Source organism: Pteropus vampyrus, unplaced genomic scaffold, assembly GCF_000151845.1.
Source record: "Pteropus vampyrus isolate Shadow unplaced genomic scaffold, Pvam_2.0 Scaffold23, whole genome shotgun sequence".
In the NCBI taxonomy this organism is placed as follows: domain Eukaryota; kingdom Metazoa; phylum Chordata; class Mammalia; order Chiroptera; family Pteropodidae; genus Pteropus; species Pteropus vampyrus.
The window spans coordinates 9,663,030-9,687,532 of record NW_011888804.1 but is presented as its reverse complement, the minus strand read 5'-3'; the positions used below and the strand labels follow the sequence as shown (position 1 = coordinate 9,687,532).

The window sequence follows — 24,503 nt, the reverse complement described above, 5'->3', positions numbered from 1 at the left end:
ACATTCGGGTTGATAATTTATAATATATTTAATCTATTGACTGTAAATTTCCTGGTATTATCCTTCTCTTTCCAATATGTTTTTCTCTCCAGAAATTTCGCATTTGCTGATATTTATGCTGATGTTTCAGAATTATCACAAAGCCATCTACAGTAATAGGTTAATGCAGTAAATCAAAAGTTGACTTTTTGAAATCAAGTAATTTTCATACATTCATTTCATAAATAACCATTGAACACATACTACCCACTACCCACTGAGCTCGACTCCAAAAATAGTAAGATAAGTCAGATACAGTCATACCTTCCAGAGCTCACAGACCTTATGAAGTGAACCGTATGAAGTTGCCAATAGGTAAGATATGTAACTAGGGGAAAATGACTACATTGAGGGTGGGGGAGAGGAAGTGAAAGAAAGATTTCAGGCTCTAAAATAAAAATACAGGAGTCACTGCAATTCAACTTCTGAGTATTTATCCGAAGAACTCCAAAGATAATTTAAAGAGATATATGCACCCCTATGTTCATTGCAGCATTATTTACAATAGCCAACATATAGAAGCAACCTAAGTGTCCATCAATAGACAACTGGATAAAGAAGATGTGGTACATATAGACAACGGAATATTACTCAGCCATAAAAAATAATAAAATCTTACCATTTGTGACAAGGATGGACCTAGAGGATATTATACTAAGTGAAATAAGTGAGACAGAGATGGACAAATACCATATGATCTCACTTATATGTGAAATCTAAAACAAAATAAATGAAAACAAAACAGAAACAGACTCATAGATATAGAGAACAAACTGATAATTGCTAGATAAGAGGGAGAGTTCAGGGTCTGGGTGAGAAAGGGGGAAGGGATTAAGAAGTACAAATTGGCAGCTACGAAACAGTCACAAGAATATAAAGTACAGCATAAGGAATATAGTCAATAACATTGTAATAACTATGTATGGTGCCAGGTGGGTACTAGACCTATCAGGGGGATCCTTTTGTAAGTTATATAAATGTTTAACTACTATGCTGTACACCTGAAACTAATATAATATTGAATGTCACCTATAATTGAAAAATAAAAATTAAAAAAATAGAACTTGGCTACATTGAATGTATATTTTAAATTTCTTTAGAGAAAGGTTTCATATTATGTGTGAAAAATAAATGGAATAATAAATTTATTGGAATATAAAAAACATGGGGGTCATTTATGTCTAAGTGGTAAGTGAAGCCATGAGATTGGATGAAACCATCCAAAGAGACATGAGGAGAACAATGGGATGGACCCTATGACACAAACCCTAGGGAGCACCAAGACTTAGAAGGGAGGCAGAGCAGCAGCTCATAGGGATGAATATAATTAAACGGAAGGTAAAATATTTAAATAAACTAAGAATGAGAAATAACAGAAGACCCACAAGGCAACAACCACTGATGCTTAGTAACCCATGAAACTCTACAGTATCACAAGAAAACCTCCCATTCCTACCCGCTCTCTCCTCTATGAGCCACACTGAAATTTCATTGTCCTTTTCTCCCTTAGTCCCCTGCTGTCTTATAGGACAATGTCTAAGATCATAAATCCCTAGAGGATTTGTATTTGTTATTCATATATACCTTTTTGCCTGTATATTCTTAGAGTCAGATTCAGGGTCTCCTCATTGTGAATCTATCAAAACATCAAGTACATAAAAGCTCAAACAACATACAACAGATTTTTGGAATGAGATAGAAAAGCATGAATGAGCTTGTATATAAACAGGTGTACAGCTTAACCATACTGCAAGTGTGCTGGACATATGGACCACTGTCCCCCTAGTGCTAGACCTAGGGTTCTGACATTAATCACCTGCTAGTCAATATTTTCACCAATTACTCTAATTGAAGCCGCAGACAGGGATGTTATTATTTGCTAAGGGTCTGCTTTGAGACTGTCAATATACTAGGGTAACATTCAGAATAGAATCTTAATAGATTTGGAAGGACCATAAAATTAAAAAGATAGATGTGCACAAAATAAGTTAAAAAACTACATTTGTGTTAAATATAAAAAAATAGGATCAAAGATTTCTCAAAAAGCTCTAAGATACAAAATATTGACCAAATGTGTGGGCATTCTTTGGATGCTGATTCAAACAAACCAAATGTATAAAACATTTGATACATATAGAGAAATTCAACACTGACAAGGTATTTGATATTGAGGGATTATTTTTAGGTGATGTTATTAATATTTTAAAAATAAAGAGTTCTTAGTGTCTATCAACCGATGAATGGATAAGCAAACGTGGTGTATACACAAAATAGAAAATTATTGAGCCTTAAAAAGGAAGGACAGTCTGATACATGCTATACCATGAATAAACCTTGAGGACATTATGCTAAGGGAAATAAGCCAATCACACACAAAAAATGCAAATATTGTATGATTCTACATATATGAGGTACTTAGCATAGTTGTATTCATAAAGACATAAAAGAAAATTGTGGCTGCCAGGGGCTGAGGGGATGGGAATGGGAGTCACTGTTTAACGGGTATAGAGTTTCCGTTTCACAAGATGAAAAGAGTTCTGGAGATGGATGATGGCAATGGTTTCACAATAATATGAATGTACTTTAAACCACTGAACTGTACACTTAAAAATGGTTGAGATGGTAAATTATTTGTTATATTTATTTTTCCACAATAAAAATTTGGGAAAAAAATAAAGAGCTCTTCTGGAGAAAGTATTTAAGAATAAATATGTCTGGAATTAGCCTCAAAATAATTTGGCAGTGAATGGAGACATAATAAAACAAAATCGGCCATGTGTTGGTAAGCAACCATTCTTATTCTCCTCAACCTATGCAGATTTTTCAGTCTTTAGTAGAATAGGACTGGAATATCTCTAGACAGAGCCACACATGTAAGTGGGCCTAGGTTTTCTAAATTTTATTCTTAGTTTGGAGATCAATGCTGGGTTAATACGATGACACTGCGATTTTGACTCCATGTATTTTATTGTTTCAGGTCTTACATGTAAGTCTTTGATCCACTGAGTTAATTTTTGTGTATGGTGACAAAGAGCAGTCTAGTTTCATTCTTTTGCATGTGGCTTTCCAATTTTCCCAGCACCATTTATTGAAGAGGCTTTCTTTTCTCTGGTGTATGTTTTTGGCTCCTTTATCAAAAATGATTTGCCCATATATATGTGAATTTATTTTATTTGCACAACTACTAGAAACACTACTAGCATTTACTTAGCTGGGGCCAGGTATGCTAAACACAGGACAATCTCACCGAAAGAACTTATATCCAAATGCCAAATACCAAATATTGAGTTTTATTCCATACGCAGAAACAGAGTTTGCAAACTGATCTGCCCAAAACCAAGTTTTTTCATTAGTAAAAATAACTAAAGACTCCTGATTGCTTGTATCATTATTCTGATAGGTAACCTAGCTACACATTTAAAACAGCCCTTATAAGTTAAAGATTAATCAAAAGTAGAAAAAATACTATCTCATGATCCTTTTCAGTTCTCAAGACCTGTAATTAAATGAATCCAAATTCAAATCTGACACTGGGGAAAACATAAAAAGAAATTACTCATTTGGCAGTCCTGTGGGCGCTATATTTAAGGGGCTTAGAAAAAGAAGTTTGACTGGGTTACAGCTGTGTTTTCACAGGACTGTTGGTGAAAACACCAACTGCCTGTATCAGAGAGCCAGAATACTCTAGTTACACTGAACATCCCCCACATTTCTATGCCTCTGTGCCTTTGAAGATGCTAGTCCTTTTTCTTTCTGTATATCTCTTTCCCAAGCTCATTCACAGCCTTATTCCAATGCCCAGCACATGGATGTTAAATAATTAAGTAGTAAAGAAGTTACTTGTTTTAGGAGTTAAATTTAGTTCATCTGCAGATATACTTAAGAAAATATATATTTTAAACTTACCAGCAAGCTTTCCCAAGCTCAAAGAGGGAGCTTTGTAAATGAGGGCCTATGGAGGATGATGATACTAAGGTCTTTTCTAGAACTTACCTAAAATTCTAGGACTAGGTTAATTTAAAAACTATACTTGTATAGTGCTTTATAGAATCTCTCTCAAATTACACAACTGCAGGTTTTCTGTATTTTAAAACAAATGCATAAGACCCTATAATTACCCCTGTTAAATGTCAACTAGTTGGAGTCCAGCCTGTCAAGATCTGTTTGGATTCTAATTTTGTCACTGAATTTTGCTATCTCAGCTCTCTGGCATCATCTTTCTTTGCCAGCCCAAAGTGATGGTAATCTCTCCCTGGCATGGAGGCCACCAGCAGGCCTCAAGCAAGAGAAACAGAAGAAAATCTGGGAGAAACTGAAAGCAGCAAATCTGGTGAAGCAGCAAGGGAAAGAAAAATCAGGAAGAGCAGAGGACAGCAAAGAAATACTTATAGGATGGGGCGATGGTGACGACAGCTTCTGCACCAGTGGATATTAACAAACAATACTGTCGAATAGATGCTGCGATCTGTACATGATCTTAAAAGAAAGATTCAACTGTAATAAGTTACAAAAGGGCAGGAGAATATAGGATTCTTTAAATTATTTTTGAAAAATGTAGTAGTTTCCTTAGTAGTGGTTTCTTTTGGGGAGAGAGACCAAGTGGTTGAACAAAAAGGCTTTAATTTTAATTTATGCTTTCTGTATGGGGCTATTCTCCCATGTATACGTATTACTTTAAAGACTGTTTCAGACAGACTCTTGCCCCAGGTACAGAATGTTTAAAAACCTGGTGGAGAGGAACAATGACTAAGACTTGATAATTCTTGACTCCTCCTAGGACTTGATAATTCTTTTAACACAATAACCTCAAAAAGTACTGGGAATCTTGCACAGTGTAGGGATTTTGAACATTTGAATGTGTTATGTAGTGCTGATTTGTTTTTCCAAAGAAGCCCTTTTCAAATTTATTTAACATTTGGTCACTTACCATGCCACTGTTGTGGGCCCTCTCACGAAGGCTCATCCTGGGTGAGCAGGTGGTTATTATCTTCACTTTGGAAATAAGAAAGTCAGAAGGTAAATGACTGGCCTAGTATCTATATCCAGCACAAGGATCATAAGTCTGCCAATAGGCAAAATTTAACAGCTTACACGAGACTTTTAAAAAATTTTTACATAGGTGTGCAACAAATTTAGAACAAAATGAGCCCACTGTTGTTTGTCTCAGTACATCGGAAACCATTTCACAAAATGAAATGGCTACGTAATGGCAACATAAACCAAACATGTACTTGGCTGTGGGTACAGTGTCCTCTTTCAGAGTGTCTTCCCTGGGGCCTTTCCAGCAGACACAGGTGCTCATGAACTGTTTTCAGTTCAAGTTCAATCTACTCCTTAGAGTTCTGACTTCCCTACTCACATCTCAAAGGCTTCAAACATCAACCTCCTTCTTTAACTATAAATAATGACCAACATCTAGAAGATTGGTTCAACACAGCCACATGTGAGACTTTTCTGGGAAGAAATGCCAATCCCACCCGGTATTTCTGATTTAACACTTGAGGAAGGCACCCGCCTAGGTGTTTTTAAAGTCCAGGCTGGGCTGAGAAGCAGTAAGACTGATGACCACCTTGCTTCTATAATTTACACAGATCGCCTTGGCAGACGCTGTATCTATTAAGAATATCACCTAAGAGATATGCTACATAATCAAAAATTTAAAGGAACGTGTTTATAAGTTCTCTGTGTATTGAGCTGTGTCACATTTCAAAACTCTTACAAACTAGCAACTGCATTTTGATACACTTGGGGGAAAAATTACATGGGGCTCATAACTGACTTTCTAGACCACTGAATGGTTCAGCCACTCTTCTCCTGAACCAAGGTGACATCAGTTCTTAGCCCTTTTGATTTTTTCCATTCTCACATATCATAAACAGCAACAACCTTACAAGTCAGATAACTAAATTTTTAAAAAGTTCAAATAGTACATATAAGAAAAATATTTCTGCAGAACCAGTCCTCTCAAAACCATCATGACAGGATACATAAAGCTAACTAAATCGCTATGCTCTTAAGCTGAAGTGGAAGGAATGCTGTATTATAATGCACTGTATGTAAAAGTGCAGCTCCTGCTCTAGGTGCATCCCTGAAAAGTTGATTATAGAAAAGATGTTTCCATACACTGATTTCTATTCTCCTACTGATGATTATAAAACTATTGTTTTCCCTCTGGAAAAAAATCTGGCTCTAGAATTTTCACATGTAACAAACCAAAATTAAAAATTTAAGAAAATTAATATTCTTACAATAAGATTCACAAATGTAAAGAAAGTGTCTAGAATTATTTTCCTATGCATTGCATGGAAACTAAGATCTAGAAGAAAAAACAAAGTTTAAATGAACAGTACTGATGTTTTAACAGTCACTAGTCCAAATTCTCCCCTTCCTAATGTTGTAAAACTGGAGAACAGATTCCTACCTTCTTTTCTCAAGGAAATTTAGGTTTGGGGGAAGTGATTGGGTGGACAGAGGTGAGGCAGAAACAAAGCCAAGTCAGTAAGACAAGGGGGAACACTCTTAATAAAGCAGACTTACAGTAAATGGTCATAGATGAGCAGACTGGAGAACCTGGAAAAGCCTATAAACCTTGTCATTAGACAATCTACATTATAACTAATCATTCATTGATTATACAATCATTCTATTATGAAACTGGATTCAGAGGTCTGAGGGCCTCTTATGTACCAGACAGTGGGAATACAATTGCAAATAAGAGATCTGACCTCTGTGAGCTCACAGTCCAGGAGGGAAAATGAGCAATAATACCATGGGATGAGGGCCATCATAAGGGAAGTCCCAAAGGCCATGGGGGCACAGAGGAAGGGCTCCAACAAGTCAGGGAGAGCTTCTGGAGAGAGGCTCATTTACGCAGATACAAGAAGGCTAAGTAGGACTTGGTTGGGTAATGAGGGGAAGAATGGGTTCTGGAAAGAAGCAACAGCGGATGCAAAAACCCATGAGCAAGGGTGTCGAGCTCCAGAGAAGGTCCTGGAGGACAAGGGGAGCAACAAGAACTATGCAGATTCTGGATTAGTCTGGGCTTTACAGAGCACTTGGGAGTGTGGCATTTTCATCTTGGAGGCAACAAAGAACCATTCACTGACAGACTGTGCAGCTGTTCATCCTTTGAGATCTCGTTGCAGTGTGCTAGAAAACGGACTGGAGGAGGGCAAGACTGGAGGCAGATGACCAGAGACAAAGTTAGTACAGCCATCTAGATGACAAATACGGCATAGTGTGGGGCAGTGGAGGTCATGATGAGAATGGTACAATAATGCCAAAAATAAATAATAAAAAGAATCAATAGGCTAGGGAGAAGTCACAGCTGTTTCTAGGTTTCTTACTGGAAACTGGTGAAGATTCACATTTGGGGTGGAAGAGGAACCCTATTTCTAACCATGATGTATCTGAGGAACGTATGAGGAACCCAATAGCCTGTTCAACAGACAGCTATCGTACTGGCAATTATGGCTGACAAGAGCATAGCATATTTTATTCCGTACCAGTTACTGTTCAACACTTTACATTTATCATACTTACTAATGAAAACCTCGCAATAACCCTATGAGGTAAGACCTATACCTTTTATCTCTATTTTATAAATGTAGACATGGAGGCACAAAAAACTTACACAAGTTGCCCAAATTCACATGGTCAGTAAGTGCCTGAGTCCAGATTCAAACCTTTTCGTTTGGCTTCAGTCTGTGCTCCTAACCAGAGCCTCGCCTACATGCAATTCTGAGGCCCACCAAAAATATGTCATCTGTCTGGGAACATTGAGTATAAGAGCATACAGGCAAATTGCCCAGTAGAACATTCTGAATAGAAAGATAAAGGGACTCATGATGAACCCCAGGTTCATGCATAAGAGGAGTCTACAAAGAAAACCGGGGTGTGGGCAGGGAGGCAGGAGAAACCCTGAGACTGTGGTACCACCAAAAGCAGCAGAGGAAGCTCCTGAGGAGGCAATAAAGCTCCGTGTCAAATGCAGCTGGAAAGCCATGAAACATGTCTGTGATACTGGAGGTTTAAGTTTGTTTTTATTTAAAAAAAATTTTTTTTCAATTACAGTTGACATACAATATTATATTAGTTTCAGGTATACAATATGTGATTAGACATTTATATAACTTAAGAAGTGATCACCCTGATAAATCTAGTACCCATTTGACATCACACGTAGTGATTAAGTTTACTTTTTAAAGCAGGGTTTGGCAAACTACAGCCTGTTTTTGTGTTTTTGTATGGCCCAACTAAAAATGGGTTTTACATTTTTTAGAAGGTTAAATTTGAATAAGAGAAGACTATGCAACGAGACGGTATATGACCCTCCAAGCCAAACACATATACTATCTGCTCTCTTACAAAAAAAAAAGTCTGTATGATGACTTGTGACTTTGGCAAGGGAGACAAAAATCAGACTGCAGGTTACTGAGGAACATAAGAGAAGTGATGGAGGGACATGGCAATTCTTTCATGATGTCTGGCTGTGAATAAGAGCTTCTTGGGGACAAGGGAGAAGGAGAAGTTTGCTGTAAAGATGGGAGAGATACGAGCATGGTTCAGCACAAACAAGAAGAAGCCACCAAGGAAAAAATGGATGAAAATATGGGAAAGAAGATGTTACTGAGCAAAGCCCCATTATACAGACAAGAAAAACAACCCCACTTTGGAGGTAACAGGAAGACAGGAAAGGGTGAGGGCAGACGTTTGTAAGACTGCATGAAGGTGAGGAACATCCCAGTTTTATGCTTTCTGTTTCTCCAATCAGCTGCTGGCAGCAGGAGGGAGTGGCAGGTTCAGGGATTTAAAGAAAAGTGAGAGTTCTAAAATGTCTGTAGTAAAGGGAGAGCGTGCAGACTAAATAAACAAAAGTGCAGAGGTAGTGTCAACATCTGGTTAGTGCTAGAAACCACAAATCGCAGATTTCCATTCATATGGCTGGCATATCACAAGCCACAAATATATATATAGAATATATCCCTTCAAGACATTATGAACTTTGATGGGAATTTTAAATGCCTTACTGCTTCACTGCCTTTTGAAGAGAATATATTTTGATAGTGGCTAAAGTACAGGCTTTGGAGCCAGAGACTTGGGTTAGAATCCAAGCTCTGTCAATTACTAGCTGTAAAATTTTACCTGAATTATTTGACCTCTTTGTGCCTCAGTTATCATGAGGATTAAATTAAATGAGATTTATAAAATACCTAGTATAGAGATTGACAAGAGAAATGGCTCGACAAATCACTAAAATATAATAATATTATAGTTAGCAGCAATAGTAGTATTTTGCTCTTCCACATTAACTGGCAACAGGCCCAGCTCAGTGGTAGAATGGAGCCCAGAGAGGAGATGGGTGTTCAGGAGACTTCCACTTCCACACAACCCCAGCTGTATCACTAACCAAGTAATCCTGGCAGGATACTTTGAGTATCAAGTTTTCAATCTGCAGAATGGGAGGATTCGAACAGTCACTCGACAACTCCCAGGGCCTTTCTCATCTGAATATAGAGTTAAGAGTACACTGTGTTGTGAAAACATGACCTTTCAATCCACCACATTCCTTGCCATACGGCTATGTATAAAAAGACCTGAGTCTGAATCTTGCTCTTGTTCAATGAATGACTGAAGGTAAGTTATTTATTTAACATCTTTGTGCCTCAGTTTCCTCATCTAGACAGCAAGGAAAACAATATGCATCTTATGAACTGTAATGATTTAACATAAAGCACTTAGGACAGAGCTGGTGGCTACTATTCATCTAGCCTCATCTCCACACCTGTAAAATGAGAATCATATCACTCTTCACAGGTGTGACATAAACCTGTGATGTGAGTGAAGGCAAACTCTTGTTCAAACACAGGCAGCCAATCTTTATTTTCCTGAGGCACAACTATATTAGGAGAGTTACAGATAGAACAAACTGGGACCTCGTTAAAAAGCTAAACTTTGGGGGTGTTACTGTTTTGAAAGGATCTTAAGAAAACACACCATGATTAATTTTCCTCTTTGGTCACACAATTTGAAGGTCCTCTCCCACAAAGCCACGCTAATGACTCCAGTAGCCAACAGATGCAAACTCAGGATCACTTGACTCAAAAAGAGAAATTTAGGATTGGACGTAGATTTTTAGAGTCATAAAGCTTAGGACTTAAACGTATGTGCACCGCTACTCAGTCTAGTTAAAGCTTTTCAAAGGCTGACACAGGACATTTGGGCAGTTTACGATACTCATCACTCAGCGCTCTGAGCATTACAACTCAGAGCCGCCCCAGAGGGGCTACTCACACCGCACCCCCCCAGAGACGACTGTCGCTGCTGGATAACGGTTTCCGCACCAGCATAGCTGGAGGTCTGCACGTGCGGCCCCCGCATCTTGTTACCGACCTGCCGGCCCGGGCCAACTGGGCTCCGCACGCCGCGCCGTCTCCACCGGATTTGGGTCGGGGATCGCAAGCCGCCGGCCCAGGTCGCTCGGGAAGTCGGGGGCGCGGCTGACAGGACAGAGTGCTCGACCCGCCCTGGAGCCCGCCTGGCCTCGGTGCGGGAGTGTGGTCCTTACCTGGAAGTGCTCCTGGAAGCGAATGGGGAGGATCTGCGCCATGGCGAGCGCCGAGCCCAGGGAGCGGCGGCGGCGGCGGCGGCACCTCCCCTCGAGCGGGAGGACAGACGGACAAACAGACGCCCGGACCGGCTGACAGGCGGCGGCGGCGGCGGCCGCGCAGGCGCACTCTCAGGGCTTTACATGCACCCTCTCCGCGTGGACAGTGCACGGGATCCCTCCGCCCGCCGCTTGAGGGTCCGCGAAAAGTAGTCCGCGCGCAGCCGCACTTCCGGCACCCCCAAGCAAAGGCGAGTCTGAGCCGTCCCGCGTGGTGCTCAGGGCAGGTGTACGCTGGAAGGTGTGCCGGGGCTCTGGCCGAAGTGGGCCACTGCACAGGAAAAGTGTGCATGGACGGGAGACGGCGTGGGCTGCCCTCAGCAAATTCCGTGAGTGATGGGGTTTTCAGGAGAGGTAAACCCAGTTCCCTTGCTGCCCTTGCGTAGAGCCTTCCATATGTAGAGAAGTTCTACCTCAAACTCTAGACAGTTGAGTTGAGGGACACTTTTTAAAATTCAGGCACAAATGTTCCCAAAACACCGCAAAAGAAATCTTCGAAGTATGTATGACAGATGTGTTCCCGCGCAAGGCTCAGCCCTCGCTCCTTTAGGAAACATATTGCCTGGCTCATACGATTTCTCGCAAATGCTGTGTCAGAAAACCAATGCGAAGAGTCTGCAAAGATAACATCTAGCAGCAGATTACCTACCAAAGGCCAGTGAGGGACACCTGGATTGCCTGGGATCACAAAATACATAGTAGTAGCAGGTCCAGAACTAGAGTCCACACCTGCTTTGCCCAGCGACCAGTGGTTTTTAGAGGCACCATTTGAAGATGTGTTTTGCACGCAGATGGCTCAGCTGCATAAAAGATGTTTGTCAGGAAAGGAGAAGCCTTTGGCATTCTGCGTTGGCACTCCCACAGAGTAATCGCTATCCTTTTCTCTTGCTTCAGGTTGCTCACTGGTAATTTAAAGAAATGAATGGTCCACCGTGAATAACAGCGATGGTGCAATTACTTGCACAATAGCTTTTAAATCTAGTAGCCAAAAATATTTAAAAAGTGAACTGACCGTTCATTTCAAATAACTCTCTTTTCCAGTGTTACCTCTGCAGACTGCCCTTTCAATATCTGTGTAGCTTCATCACCTAACAATAGAGCTGATTTTTGCTGTGGGTAGTACTACATTTCCCAGCTCTATTTTGGCAATAATGTTTATGACCCCACGTACCCTTTACCCCAAACATTATATAAATGCTTTCGTATTAATAGTATTATTCTCTAAGTCGCTACCACCCCCATGACTTTTTTGGGTCCAAACTGAAAATTTACACCCCAGAAGAAAGAATTTTAAGAAAATAATGGATAAACAAAATGGCAGGATTGTAAATAAGTCAGAACCTTTCTGGTGTCTATATTTGTAAAGGAACTAAACCTTCTGACTTGAAAAGGATCCAAATATTCTCACCACTTGTGGGTAACTTGCCAAGTAATCCTTACAAAAGTCTTTCAATTCTTTGCGCTAATTTCTTATATTCACTATATTCAACTTTTTCAACTCAATAAGAACACCAACCAAATAGAAAGATAGGGAAAAATATATGAACAAATAATGCATAAAAAAGAAATACAGCTGATTCTCACACATAAAAAAATGCCCAACTTTACTTATAAGCAAAAGATGAATTTAAACTATACTCATTCTCTCTCTCTATGTGTGTGTGTGTGGTATGTGTGTGTGTCATATACTTTATTTTTTTCTGTCAAATCAGTAAAGGTCAAAAACTTTGAAAATTGTGTTGGCAAGGGTATGAGGAGGACAACTTGATGATATCTAGGCACATACACTTTAGTATTTAAGATACTTAGGGTATCCTACAGTTATTCTTGCAGACCTTCACCCTACAAATAAAATTCCAAGGAAAGTGAGCAGCTCATGGTAAAAACAAAACAAAACATCCAAAACGAAAACAAAACTCACTCAGGGAAATAAAGCACCACAAGAGAGAACCAAGAGAACCAAGAGGCAGATACAGACATAGATTGATACAGACAAAGATACAAAGATGATGAAATTATCACAGACTTTAAATTACTATATTTAATATGTTTAAAGAGCTAAATAGCAAGCTTAAAAATACATGTGGAGGAACAAATACATGCGGGAAACCTGAAACTATAAAGAATAACAAAGCAGATTTAAAAATGGACCAAATAGAAACTCTAGAAATGCAAAGTATAATAAAATACAGTAAGGTCTTGGTATAATGTTTTAAATAGATCCAAAATATCAATCAATGTTGTTGTGAGATAAATAAAATGAGAAGAGGAAGGACAGGATGGGAACTATATCAGTAAGAATCCAGTCAGGAGACAGAAACCAGACCAGTTATTTGAACAGAGGGAATGGAATATAAATAATAATTAACATGAAATAAATTTATTAACTATGCAGCTGGAAGGGTAAAATGAGAACTCCAAGTTGATATCTCTCCATTTATTTTTGTCTTCTTTTATGTCTTTAAATACAGTCATATAATTTTCTTCACATTAAAAATAATGTCCACAGAGGGCTTCTGTTTCCAGAAAGCATCAGAGAACTAACAAAGCAGTGAATAATTATAGGGCCAATATCCAAGAAAAAGAGGAAGTAATAGCAGTTTACCCTGGCATTTGGGATGCTTTTTATTTTTTTCTTTTTTTGAGGGATATCTGCCAATTTCAGAAGAGTATCAGAGAAACTAGGGTTCTGAGCAGCACTTCTAACATCCTCATAGACCTATGAGGACAAAGTTTGAAGTCTGGGAACCACCAAGGAGGTACCCTAATGTTTTATTTTGGGAGCACAAATTGTTGGGGACTCCAGTCAAATCATGCCCGTCCTTGCCAACATCAAACATAAATTACCTTGGGAGAGTGATAACCTCATGATAGGCCTCAAATTATTTCATATGCAGTGATCAGCACTCAATCAGAAATAAGTAGAAATCCAAGGAGATAAGACAAATGATTGTAAACCAAGAGAAATAACAAATAAACATAGAGGATCCAGATAATGGAGTTTTCCCCAAGACTTTTAAAGGGCTGTGTTTAAAATGGCTAAGGGGATAAAAGATACAACTGAGGATTTTATCACACTATAAAAAAAATGAAAGTTCTAGAACTGAAAAATATAAATGAAGTTAAATATTCAATGGATAGTATTTGTTAGGTTATACACAGCTGAAAGGAGAAAACTAATGAAATTAGAGTTAGATCAGAAGAATATATCTTGATTAAAGCACAGAGGAAAAATGTATAGGAAATACAGAATATAAATATAGAAGATACAATAAGAAAGTCTAACATATGTATAATTGGAGTTCTAAATGTGGAGAGAATGAGATAGAAGCAATGTCTAAAGAGCTAATCGCTTAAAGTGTTTTGAAAATAGATCAGGCCTCAGGTCCTAGAAGCATTACTTTAATCAGAATTCATAACAAGCAAACCACACTTAGGCATATCATAGTAAAACTGCTGAAAAAGACATTACTTTCTAAGGAGAATTAATTAAGCTTAGAACTGACTTCGCAAACAACAGAATCCAGAAAACAGAAGCGTCACTGTGGGGACAAAAACCCTGCTAGCCTAGATTTTATATCCAGTCCCCGCCCCCCCGCCCCAAATCCTTTAGGATTGAAAGGGGAATGATATCATTTGGACAAATGAGATCTGAGGAAATTCATTACCAGAAGACTTGAACCAAAAGAAACACTAATGGATTTTCCTCAGCAAAAATAAAATGATCTCAAATGGAAGATGAGATATGTAGGAAGCATAAAATTCAATGAGAAGTGTGTGTTGGTAAATCGAAATGAAAGTTTACTATATAACACAAAATAATAATATCTCTTGGGATTAAAAATATACTAGAATTAAAATATATGAAAACTATAGTATGTGAATCAGTAGTGGAATAAATAGATTTAAGGTATTGTAAAGTAAAAATCCAAGAATTGTCTAAGAAAGGGTACAAAAAGGTTAAATTTGTAGTAGATTGAATTGCTGATCCTACACCTTAGTCCCCAGTAGTAGTTCGTATTCATCCATTTCCAGAACTTTTTTCCTCTTGCAAAGCTGAAACTCTATATCCATTAAATAGTAACTCCTCCAATTTCTCCTCTCTCCAGTCCCTGAGAACCACCGATCTTTGTCTCTGTGATTTTGACTACTCTTAGGTACCTAATATAAGTGGAATCATACAGTAGTTGTCTTTTTATTTCATTTGGTATGATGTCTTTCTTTAGCTCTTTTAACCTTTTTGATTTAAAGTTTATTTAGTCTGATATTAACTACCCCTGCTTTCTTTTGGTTACTATTTGCATGGAATATCTTTTTCCATCCTTTCACTTTGAACCTATTTGTGTCTTTGGATCTCAAGTGAGTCTCTTGTAGACAACATATAGTTGGATTGTGTGTTTTTATCCATGCCACTAATCTCTGTCTTTTGATTGGAGAGTTTAATCCATTTATGTTTAAAGTAATTACTAATAAAGACTTACTTCCGTCATACTATTTGTTTTCCATATGTCTTATAGATTGTTTTGTTCCTCATTTCCTACATTCTTGTCTTCTTTTATGTTTAGATAATTTTTTATAGTGAAATGTTTACATTCCTTTCTCATTTCGTTTTGTATATATTCTATAGCTCTTGTGGTTACCATGGAGATTACCTTTAATATCCTAAAGTTAAAACACTAACTTGAGTTTATACAAGGTTAACTTCAATAACATTCAAGTTTATGAAGCTAACAGATCACTCTATTACCTCAATGCAAAAAGACTTTCTCCAAGAAACATTATAATGAAATTGTCAAAAATCAAGGCTAAAGACAGAATTCTCAAAGCAGGCATGGAAAAAAAGACTGTGACCTATAGAGGAACCCCCATTAGGCTATTAGTGGATTTCTCAGCAGAAACCCTACAGCCCAGGAGAGGGTAGAATGACATAATCAAAGTATTGAAAGAAAAAACTTGCCAGCCAAAAATACTCTAGACAAGAAGTTATCCTTCAGATCTGAAGAAATTAATATTTTCCTAGGCAAACAAAAACTGAGAGAATTCATCACCATTAGACCTGCCTTGTAAGAAATGCTGGAAAGAGTTCTTCAACCTGAAATGAAAAGACACTAATCAGTGACATGACAACATATGAAAGTATATAGGTCACTGGTAAAGGTAACTATACAATCAGATGTAGAAAATTCCAAACTTGTAATAGGACAGTGTGTTAACCACTTAAATATAGTACTGGCAGACCTCAGAGATATTGTGGGTTCAGTTCCAGACCACCACAATAAATTGAATATCACAATAAAAGGAGTCACATGAATTTTTTAGTTTCCTAGTGCATATGTTTATACTATACTGTAGTCTATTAAGTGGGCAATAACATTATGTCTAGTTAAAAATTCCTTAATTAAAAATGCTGTATTGCTAAAAAATGATAACAATGATTGGAGCCTTCAACGAGTTTTAATCTTTGTGCTGGTGGAAGGTTTTGCTTCAGTGTTAATGGCTGCTGACTGATCAGAGTGGTAGTTGCTGAAGGTTGGGGTGGCTGTGGCAATTTCTTAAAATAAGGCAGCAATGAAGTTTGCCACATCAATTGACTTTTCCTTTTAAGAGTGATTTCTCTGTAGCATGTGATGCTGTTTGATAACATGTTACCCACAGTAAAAAATTCTTTCAAAATTGGAGTCATCCTCTCGAACCCTGCCACTGTTTTATTTCAACAGTCTTCACAGCACCTTCACCAGGAGTACATTCCATCTCAAGAAATTACTTTGTTTGCTCACCATAAAAAGCAACTCCTTATCCGTTAAAGTTTTATCATAATTTAGTCATATCTTCAGGCTTGACTTCTAATTCTAATTCTCTTACTATTTCTCCCACATTTGCAGTTACTTCCTCCACTGAAGTCTTAAATCCCTCAAAGTCATCCAGGAGTGTTAGAATCAACTTCTTCCAAACTCCTGTTAATGTTGCTAGAATGGGTGTTGTGTTAGAAGGCATGAAAACTTGAATCTCTTTGTATATCTCCATCAGAGCCCTTGGGTGATCAGCTGCATTGTCAGTGGGCAGTAGTATTTTGAAAAAACTCTTCCTGAGCAGTAGGTCTCAACAGTGGACTTAAAATATTCAGTAAACCATGTTATAATCAGATATGCTGTCATCCAGGCTTTGTCATTCCATTATAGAGCACAGGCAGAGTAGATTTAGCATAATTCTTAAGGGCCCTAGGATTTTTTGAATGGTAAATGATCATTGGCTTCAACTTAAAGTCACCAGCTGCATTAGCCCCTAACAAGGGTCAACCTTCAAGACCTTTTTCTTTGCAGTCACAACTTGGTTAACTGTTTGTTTGGAACAAGAGGCCTAGCTTTCAGCCTATCTCAGCTTTCAAACATGTCTTTCTCTTTAAGTTTAATCATTTCTAGTTTGACTTTAAAGTGAGAGATGTGTGACTCTTCCTTTCACTTGAAAACTTAGAGGCTATTGTAGGGTTATTAATTTGCCTAATTTCAATATTGTTGTGTCTCAGGGAATAAGGAGGCCCAAGGATAGTAAGAGAGATGGGGAACAATCAGTCCATGGAGCAGTCAGAACACATACAGCATGTATCAGTTAGTTTCCCATCTTACCTGGGCATGGTTCTTGGTTCTCCAAAACAATTACAATAGTAACATCAGAGATTACCATAAGAAATCTTATAATGAAAAAGTTTAAAATTTTGCAATAATTACCAAAATGACACAGAAACACAGAGTGAGCCAATGCTATTGGAAAAAATGGTGTCAATAGACTTGTAGGGTTGCCACAAACTTTAAATTTGTAAAAAAAAAAACAAACCAATATCTGCAGAACGAAATAGAGCAAAGTGCAACAAAACGAGCTATGCCTATATGCGATGCAGTGTTCTCAACTATTTTAGATACCTCATGTAAGTGGAGTCATGCAATATTTGTCTGATGACTGGCTTATTTCACTTAGCACAATCAAGCAGTCCCGCTTTTTGGGAGATATCCAAAGGAATCGACATAATGATCTCAAAGAGATATCTGTACTTCCATGTATTAATCACAATAGCCAAGATATGGAAATAATTTAATGTCCATCGATAGATGAATGGATAAAGAAAATGTGGTATATTCTTACAACGGAATATTATTCAACCTGAAAAAGAATATCTTGCTATTTACAACAACATAAATACATTTATTGTAAAAATGACTGTAGACTTCTGGTTGGGCCAAGATGGAGTAAGCCCCATACAACCTTTCTTTCTTTCACAGATTATAAATGAAATTCTGGAAAGAGGACAAAAAGCATGTACTTGAAAACACTAAGAGTAATAACAGCCACACCTGAATAACAACCAGTAATAGGGTGATTATGGTGGATTTTCTGCCACCTCTGTGATCTAGCTTACCAAAGGCAGATGAAGTCCGGCAGTCACTGAACATAAAAACTCTGGAATCAACGCTTATTTCTAACCAGACTAGTAAGAAAGTAGGCCTTGCATGTTGAGAAATGAGGTCATCTCTATTTGTTTTGTTTTTCTCCCCCCAGTTACGAAGTCTCCCCTAGAGCTTCAATGATGGCAGAGACATCTAAAACCTTGAGAAATTACCTACATCTCTGGACAAAGGAACAGGTAAAAAGATTCCTGTTGTCTAAAGAGTGTAGGAAAATACTTATTATCTTCTTTTCTTTTCTCTTGCTGTTTCACCTAAAAAGTTGACCTAGTTGTGTGGAACCACATAACAACACAGGGGCTAAAACACAGAGAGGAACACGTAGGAGGAGCCCTTGAAGCCTGAGGGGAGAGCCCTGATGAGGAGAAAGTTAGAGAAGGGGGTTATTTAAGTCTGTGTATGAACCAACATTAGTCCTGGGTTCACCCTGAGCCACACATACGAATAGACCCAAAGAAGGAGAGCGAAGGCTTGGAGAACTGAACTACAAAATAAACCATCACGCAGCTCCCAGATTAACCCCTGAGTGGTGTGTGTACCACGTGGACCGAAACAGTACAGCAAAAGCACTGTGGGTGGAACAACTGCCACAGAAGGCACGATACAGCATGCAGTTTGACCTCACCTGTGTTGATTGCTTAATAAAACAACAGATAAAGAAATATTAACAAACTTTGGGGGATTTTAAGAGGAATCGGAGCCTCACAACATAATGAGCCACCTGTCTAGGATATCATCCAAAATCACACAGCAAAACAAAGAATTAGGAACATCTCATTCCTCAGTTCTTAGAGGAAAAGACATTCAACAGACCCAGCCATGAAATAACCCACATGAAGGAATTATCAGACAAAGTATCTATTATAACCTGCTCAATGAGGTAAAGGTAAATTCTCTTGAAAGTAATTGGAAGAAACGCATTCTCAGCACAGAAATAAAAACTGTGGGGAAAAAAAAGCAAATGTAAATTTTAGAACTTAACATACAATTTCCAAAATCAGAAATACACTGGACAGGCTCACTAACAGAATGGAAGAAACAGAAGAAAGAGTCAGAAAATGGAGACTGACAGAAATGACAAATCCAAAGAAGAGAAAAAAGGTTGAACAAAAAGTAAGAGGCCTTCAGAGATGCACAAAACAATATCAAAAGTTCTAAGTCTTGAGTCAGAAAAGTATCTGAAGGAGAGGTAAGCTAGGTTGGTGCAGAAGAAAATATATGGGGAAAAAGGTGTTGAAAGTGCTGAAAGATTAGATCAACCCAGGATGTTATATGGAGCAAAGATATTCCGAAGGATTGAAAGCCAGACAAAACCAAAACCAAAATGAAGACTAATAGACATGAAAGAAAACCAAGAGAAAACAAAATCACTACCAGACAACTTGCTATAAAATACGCGAAAGGAACTTCTTTGGACTGAAGAGAAATGGGACAAGAGGGAATCTTGGAACTTCAGGAACAGAGAGCAACAGAAATGGTCAGTATCTGGGTAAATGTGTAACCTATTTTTCTCTTCGTAAATTATTTAATATATGTATGACTCGGGTGAAGAAAGAATACCACAGTCTCAGAGGGTGGTGTTCAAGTCACGTAAAGATAATACTGATGACAACTTAACAGCGGAAGGTAAAAGAATCTGGATGGTGTAAGGCTTCTACATTTTATTTAACTGATAAAATACGAACTCTAATAGGACTGTGAAATGATTGGTATACATAGTGCTATTCCCAAAACTAAAAAATAATTACAAATTCACTCAAGATAAATTGGACTTCATTAGACCTATATCTAGTAGTTTTGAATTAAAAAAAAACACACACACACTAAAATATTCACATACAGGTTTTTGTGAGAACATAACTTTTATTTCTCTTGGTTAATTGCCTAGAAGTGGAATTGTAAGGTCCCGTGTTAAGTATATCTCTCCCAACCTGCCCAGGCATCATTCCAGCAGGGTCTGGGTGACTTCAGTCCTTAGCGGCTCTCCCCTCCTGTGTCCCCAGAAGAAAGGGCAGAAGGACACACAGGTGCAGATCCTAAAGCTGCCAGTTTGTGCAATGGCTGCTGGGCCAGAAATGCTACTCCCCAGGCCTCCCCCCTCCGCTGAGTGGGACCCCATGCGGTACAGTTTGATCCCGGAAAGCTGCGGGGCCAGGCCAGGGGAGAAGCCGCTGCCTGTCAATACGCTCATACTCATCACCCTCAAGCAAACACTTCCACCTCTCAGCAGATCTGGAAGTGCCTGAGCCTGAGCATCTGGGACACATCCGCACTTTGCTTATCCCTGGTTCCGCGTGGTCTTTGTGCCGCCCCCCCCACCGCCCCACCCCACCCCCGCCCCACCCCACCCCACCCCACCCCCCGCCCCGGGTTCCCCTAGAATCTTTGTGCGCACTCGTTCCTCGTGACCCTGAGAACGCGCGCTCATTTTTCACCAGCACGTTCCAAGCGCATCCAGGCAACAGGCCTGGCAGTGGGCGCTTTGCCTTCGGCAGTGTTGGCCTCTGAAGGAGCTCGCTTGGAGCCCGCTCTTTATCCAAAGACTGACCTCACCCAATTGCCCCATGGGTAGTTACCTGGGCAGGCTCTGCCCCCCGCCCCCACCCCAGGCACCGAAGGGCCAGTGCCATTCTCACAGCGCCCACCACCTTACCTTGGCGCGCCAAAGTCACCCAGGTGTCCACGTTCCTCCGTCCACTTGCAAGCCAAACCGCAAGTATTCGATGACTTTGCCTCTGAACTTTGTCACAGCGTTTCCGAGACGATATTCCAGGATGCCACAGTCCCTGCGCTTTTTTCTGGAGGTCTTTACCTCACTCTACAGGCATGGCCATCAGAGGAAGGCAGCGCTGTCTGCTCCTGACTCAAAGATGGCCTGCAGCTCAGTGTCTCTAGTGGACAAAATCACTCTCTGCGTGGCACAGGAGCAGGTGTTCACCCGGATGCCACCCACAACACCCACCTGTGCCCCAAACAGCTGCACAGAGCAGGTTGTGTTGAGGGCCCCGGGAGAAAGCTGGAAAGAAACGGCAAAGCAGGAGCAAGACAACCCTGCAATCATACAGAAGCAGGCCAATCAGAGAAGGGGCCCAGATGGCACTGGGGGTACACAGACTGCATTTAGGCCCCTGGGGGTCCAAAGAGGCCTCTCTCCCCTGGTGCCCAGGCCTGGGCCTCTGAAGAGAATCTCTCACATGGAGAGCTCAGAAGATACATCCAACAAGAAATCCAGGACCTCTGGGATTAGCTTCTGCCCCAGAAGAAATGCCATCACAAGCTCATACAGCTCTACTCAAGGTTTCCTGCCAGTGCAGACGAGGAGGGTTCCATCCACATCCCACACCCAGCTGTCCTCAAAGAAAGTAAGCCAGGAGGGTTCTTCGTCTCCCCACTCAGCTTCAGAGTTTTCAGCTTCGGTGTTTTCCCAGAGGAAGAGCCAGCAGGAAAAAGATGCAGATGTAACAAAAGGGCAGAAACGAACCTGGAGAAACTGCTCACCCACACCTGACAGTTCCAGGCCCCCAAAACGCAAGTTTCCTCTGCTGCCACACAGGCGAAGGGACCCTCTGAGGTTGCCATCACCCCCTGAGCTGGGTTTCCGAGTCACTGCAGAAGACCTAGACTCAGAGAAGAAAGCAGCGTTCCAGCACATCAACAATGTACTTTGGGGTGAGACTGAGGCTGTCCCAAACTGCAGTGCTGTGCAGCCTTTGAGTTCTCCCCCCTCGCCTGCTGCGGGAGTCGCTCCTGCACCAGCTGTCCCTCCAGCCCCTAGCATGGATCCACAGCTGGTGAAATGCAGGAGGAAGCAGGACTCCTCAGGCCCAGAGCCCATCCTGGAATCTGCTGGAGGGGCCACCTCTGTGCATCCTTTGTCTTCCTTAAAGCACAGCTCACCAGGTTCCCTCTTTACCCTGTCAGAGCCCCTGCCAGGTACCTCTACACACTCCCTGCCCTCAGCCCCATTCACCATGCTGACCGGTCCTTCCCCCCAAGTGTCAGGCAGGGCCGACCTGTCTGCAAGGGCCCCTAACCCCTCTGCCCCTGCCCCCTTCTCAGCACTAGGCATGGACTGTGCAGTCACAAGCCTACCTCCTCACTGGCCTGTTCTTACAGCTGCTACAGTGTCCCCTCCACCCTTGATGTTGAAGCCTATCTGGGGGACCCCTCTGAATGGGGGAGGAGGAGGCCCTTTGCAGCCCAAGACCTTGGTTTCAGCTGCTGCAAATGCCACTTTTACCTTCCCCGCCGCTCCCAGCACTTTCAGAATGGATTCCCCCACTGAGATGTGTGTAGATCCTCCTGTCTCCTCACAGGGCCCCCCTCCCATCACTGATCCTAGTGCCTCTCCCTCCACTGGCACTTCTGCAGTTAGTGCCAGCCCCCTAATCAGCACATCTGCAGGCTTGGCTCCCCACTCTGCCTTTGACACTGGGGTCACCTCCATGGGCAGCACTCTACCTTCCCAGCCTTTCCTCTCAGGGGCTCCTCCTGGCACCAGTGGGAGTTTTTTCCTGTCTGCCCAGACCCTTCAGACACGCCCCAGTGGTAGTATGGCCTCAGTCACAGTGGCCACCAGCCCACCTGCACCGAGTTTTTGCAGGCCTACCCCAACTTTGAAACTTCCTGTGAACCCTAGAGCCACTGCCCAGCCCATCATTGCGTCCCTTAATGGGCAGCAGCACAGAGCCATCACCTTTGACAGCTCTGCCCAGAGTAAAACACTGGCAGCTCCAGCTCCAGCCCAGGCCCCAACCTCTGCTCCAGGCCAGCCAGCCTTGGGCAGCATCACATGGACAGCTTCTAGGGGCTCATTACCCACAACTTCTGCCTTCAGTACCTATGCCAGCACCCAGCCAGCCTTTGCTGCCACCCCAACTGTATTCCCCTCTGGCACAGCCACTGCCTCTGGTTTCGCAGTTGCCACCAACATGCCCAATGCTATGACCAATGCTGGTCCCAACGGTCAGCAGCACTGCTCAACATGGGGCATCACAAGCTCCGCCTCCTTCAGGGTGGGGGTTTCGGCAGCACCTATGGGCTTTAGGAACAGAGCGGCTACCCCAGATCTCAGCTGCACCTTTAGAGCACTCAACATTACAACAGAAAGGAGTAAGGCCTCGAGCACCAAACAGCCCCATGGGGGAAGCTTGGGCCTGAAGACCTGTGGCCCCCCTCGCCAGAGCACCCACATGAGGACCACGGGACCCAGCACTAACACCTGGGTGTCTGGAGGCACTACTGCCTCCACTTTAATTTACATCCATAGGGGTGTGCCCAAGCAGAGCCCCCTTACTTCCAAAGGAGGGTCCAGCCCCACTGCCAGCAAGGCTGCCTTTAAGGGCATTCCCGTCTCAGTGTCCACTCCCAGCTCCCCTGCATCAGTGATGGGCACAACGAGGAAGAGCCTTGCCATTAGGGTCCCCTCATTACCTGTCCAGGGCTTGGTTGGGCACAAAACCATTGGTCAATCAACCAAGTCATTTTCCTCCAAGTCAAAATCCACTCCCTTGGGGTCTAAGAGGCAAATAGTCTCCTGAAAGAACTGCTTTCTCCAGAAGAAGCCAGTGTCCACCTTCCTTCTAGGCTGGACCGCATGTGAGCCCCATTTAGATGTGCAATGCAAATCTAACCCTGACCTCTGTGATCAGGAGCAAACTGGGTACCCAGAGATACAGCATCTCATTCCCTGCCCTGTCCTGCCATTTTTCTCAAAGCTGGTTGATTTGAGGCTGTTAGAGGCCATCATCCCATTCCCATTTCCCTGCAGTCCTGAAGCAGGCAGAACCCCCTGCTGCCTGCAGTTGACTCTTCTCTCCCCATTTACCTCCCAGAACACTTATGTCTTCTCCATAACTTATTTTTGTTTATTATTATTATTGTTATTATTATTATTATTGTTATTATTATTTTATTATTATTATTATTTGCTTTTTATTTTCTCTCTTTGTTTTTGTTTTTTTTCCTCCATAACTTATAATAAAGCTTTATTCTTGTTCCTGTGCATGAATCTCATGTGTCTGTATTTATGGACCAAGTGTGGAAATGACTAGTATGAGTGATAGGTATAGGAAGTCAGACCTGTTTAAAGTTTCTTGTGGCCCAGATAATGGGATATGGAAAGTAGCACAACTCAATGGCTAGAAGGAGCAACACCTGTGTGTTTTAAAATTAAAAGTGTGTTTTAAGATTAAAAGTGTTTTTTAAGATTAAGTGATGCAGCCCAGGATAAAATGGGCCCAGGGAAGGCATAAACAGGAAGGATTATCTTTGCCTGTCAGAACTGATGCTGTTCATCCACCTCTCTGACCTGGAATGGGCTGGATCAGCCCTAGTGTACA

General features: G+C 41.0%; 2 protein-coding genes across 2 annotated transcripts in view; one reads left to right on the top strand and one right to left on the bottom strand.

The window, feature by feature from the left end:
- The window catches only part of CLTCL1 (clathrin heavy chain like 1), an 85,346-nt gene extending 74,629 nt beyond the window's left edge, over nucleotides 1-10,717 (bottom strand). Inside the window, 1 exon segment of the mRNA XM_011356076.2 lies at nucleotides 10,607-10,717. Coding sequence (XP_011354378.2) covers nucleotides 10,607-10,648 — 42 coding nt within the window. The 5' untranslated portion in view covers nucleotides 10,649-10,717.
- A 10,009-nt stretch (nucleotides 10,718-20,726) lies between these two features.
- On the top strand, nucleotides 20,727-23,702 carry LOC105289409 (nuclear envelope pore membrane protein POM 121C). The gene has a single exon (XM_011356075.1). The coding sequence runs from the start codon at nucleotides 20,727-20,729 to the stop codon at nucleotides 23,700-23,702; it is 2,976 nt and encodes a 991-aa protein (XP_011354377.1).
- Nucleotides 23,703-24,503: the final 801 nt, after the last annotated feature.

Excerpts from the sequence above, each read along its gene's own strand:
- LOC105289409 (XM_011356075.1), top strand. The coding sequence starts at position 20,727 with ATGGGTAGTTACCTGGGCAGGCTCTGCCCCCCGCCCCCACCCCAGGCA.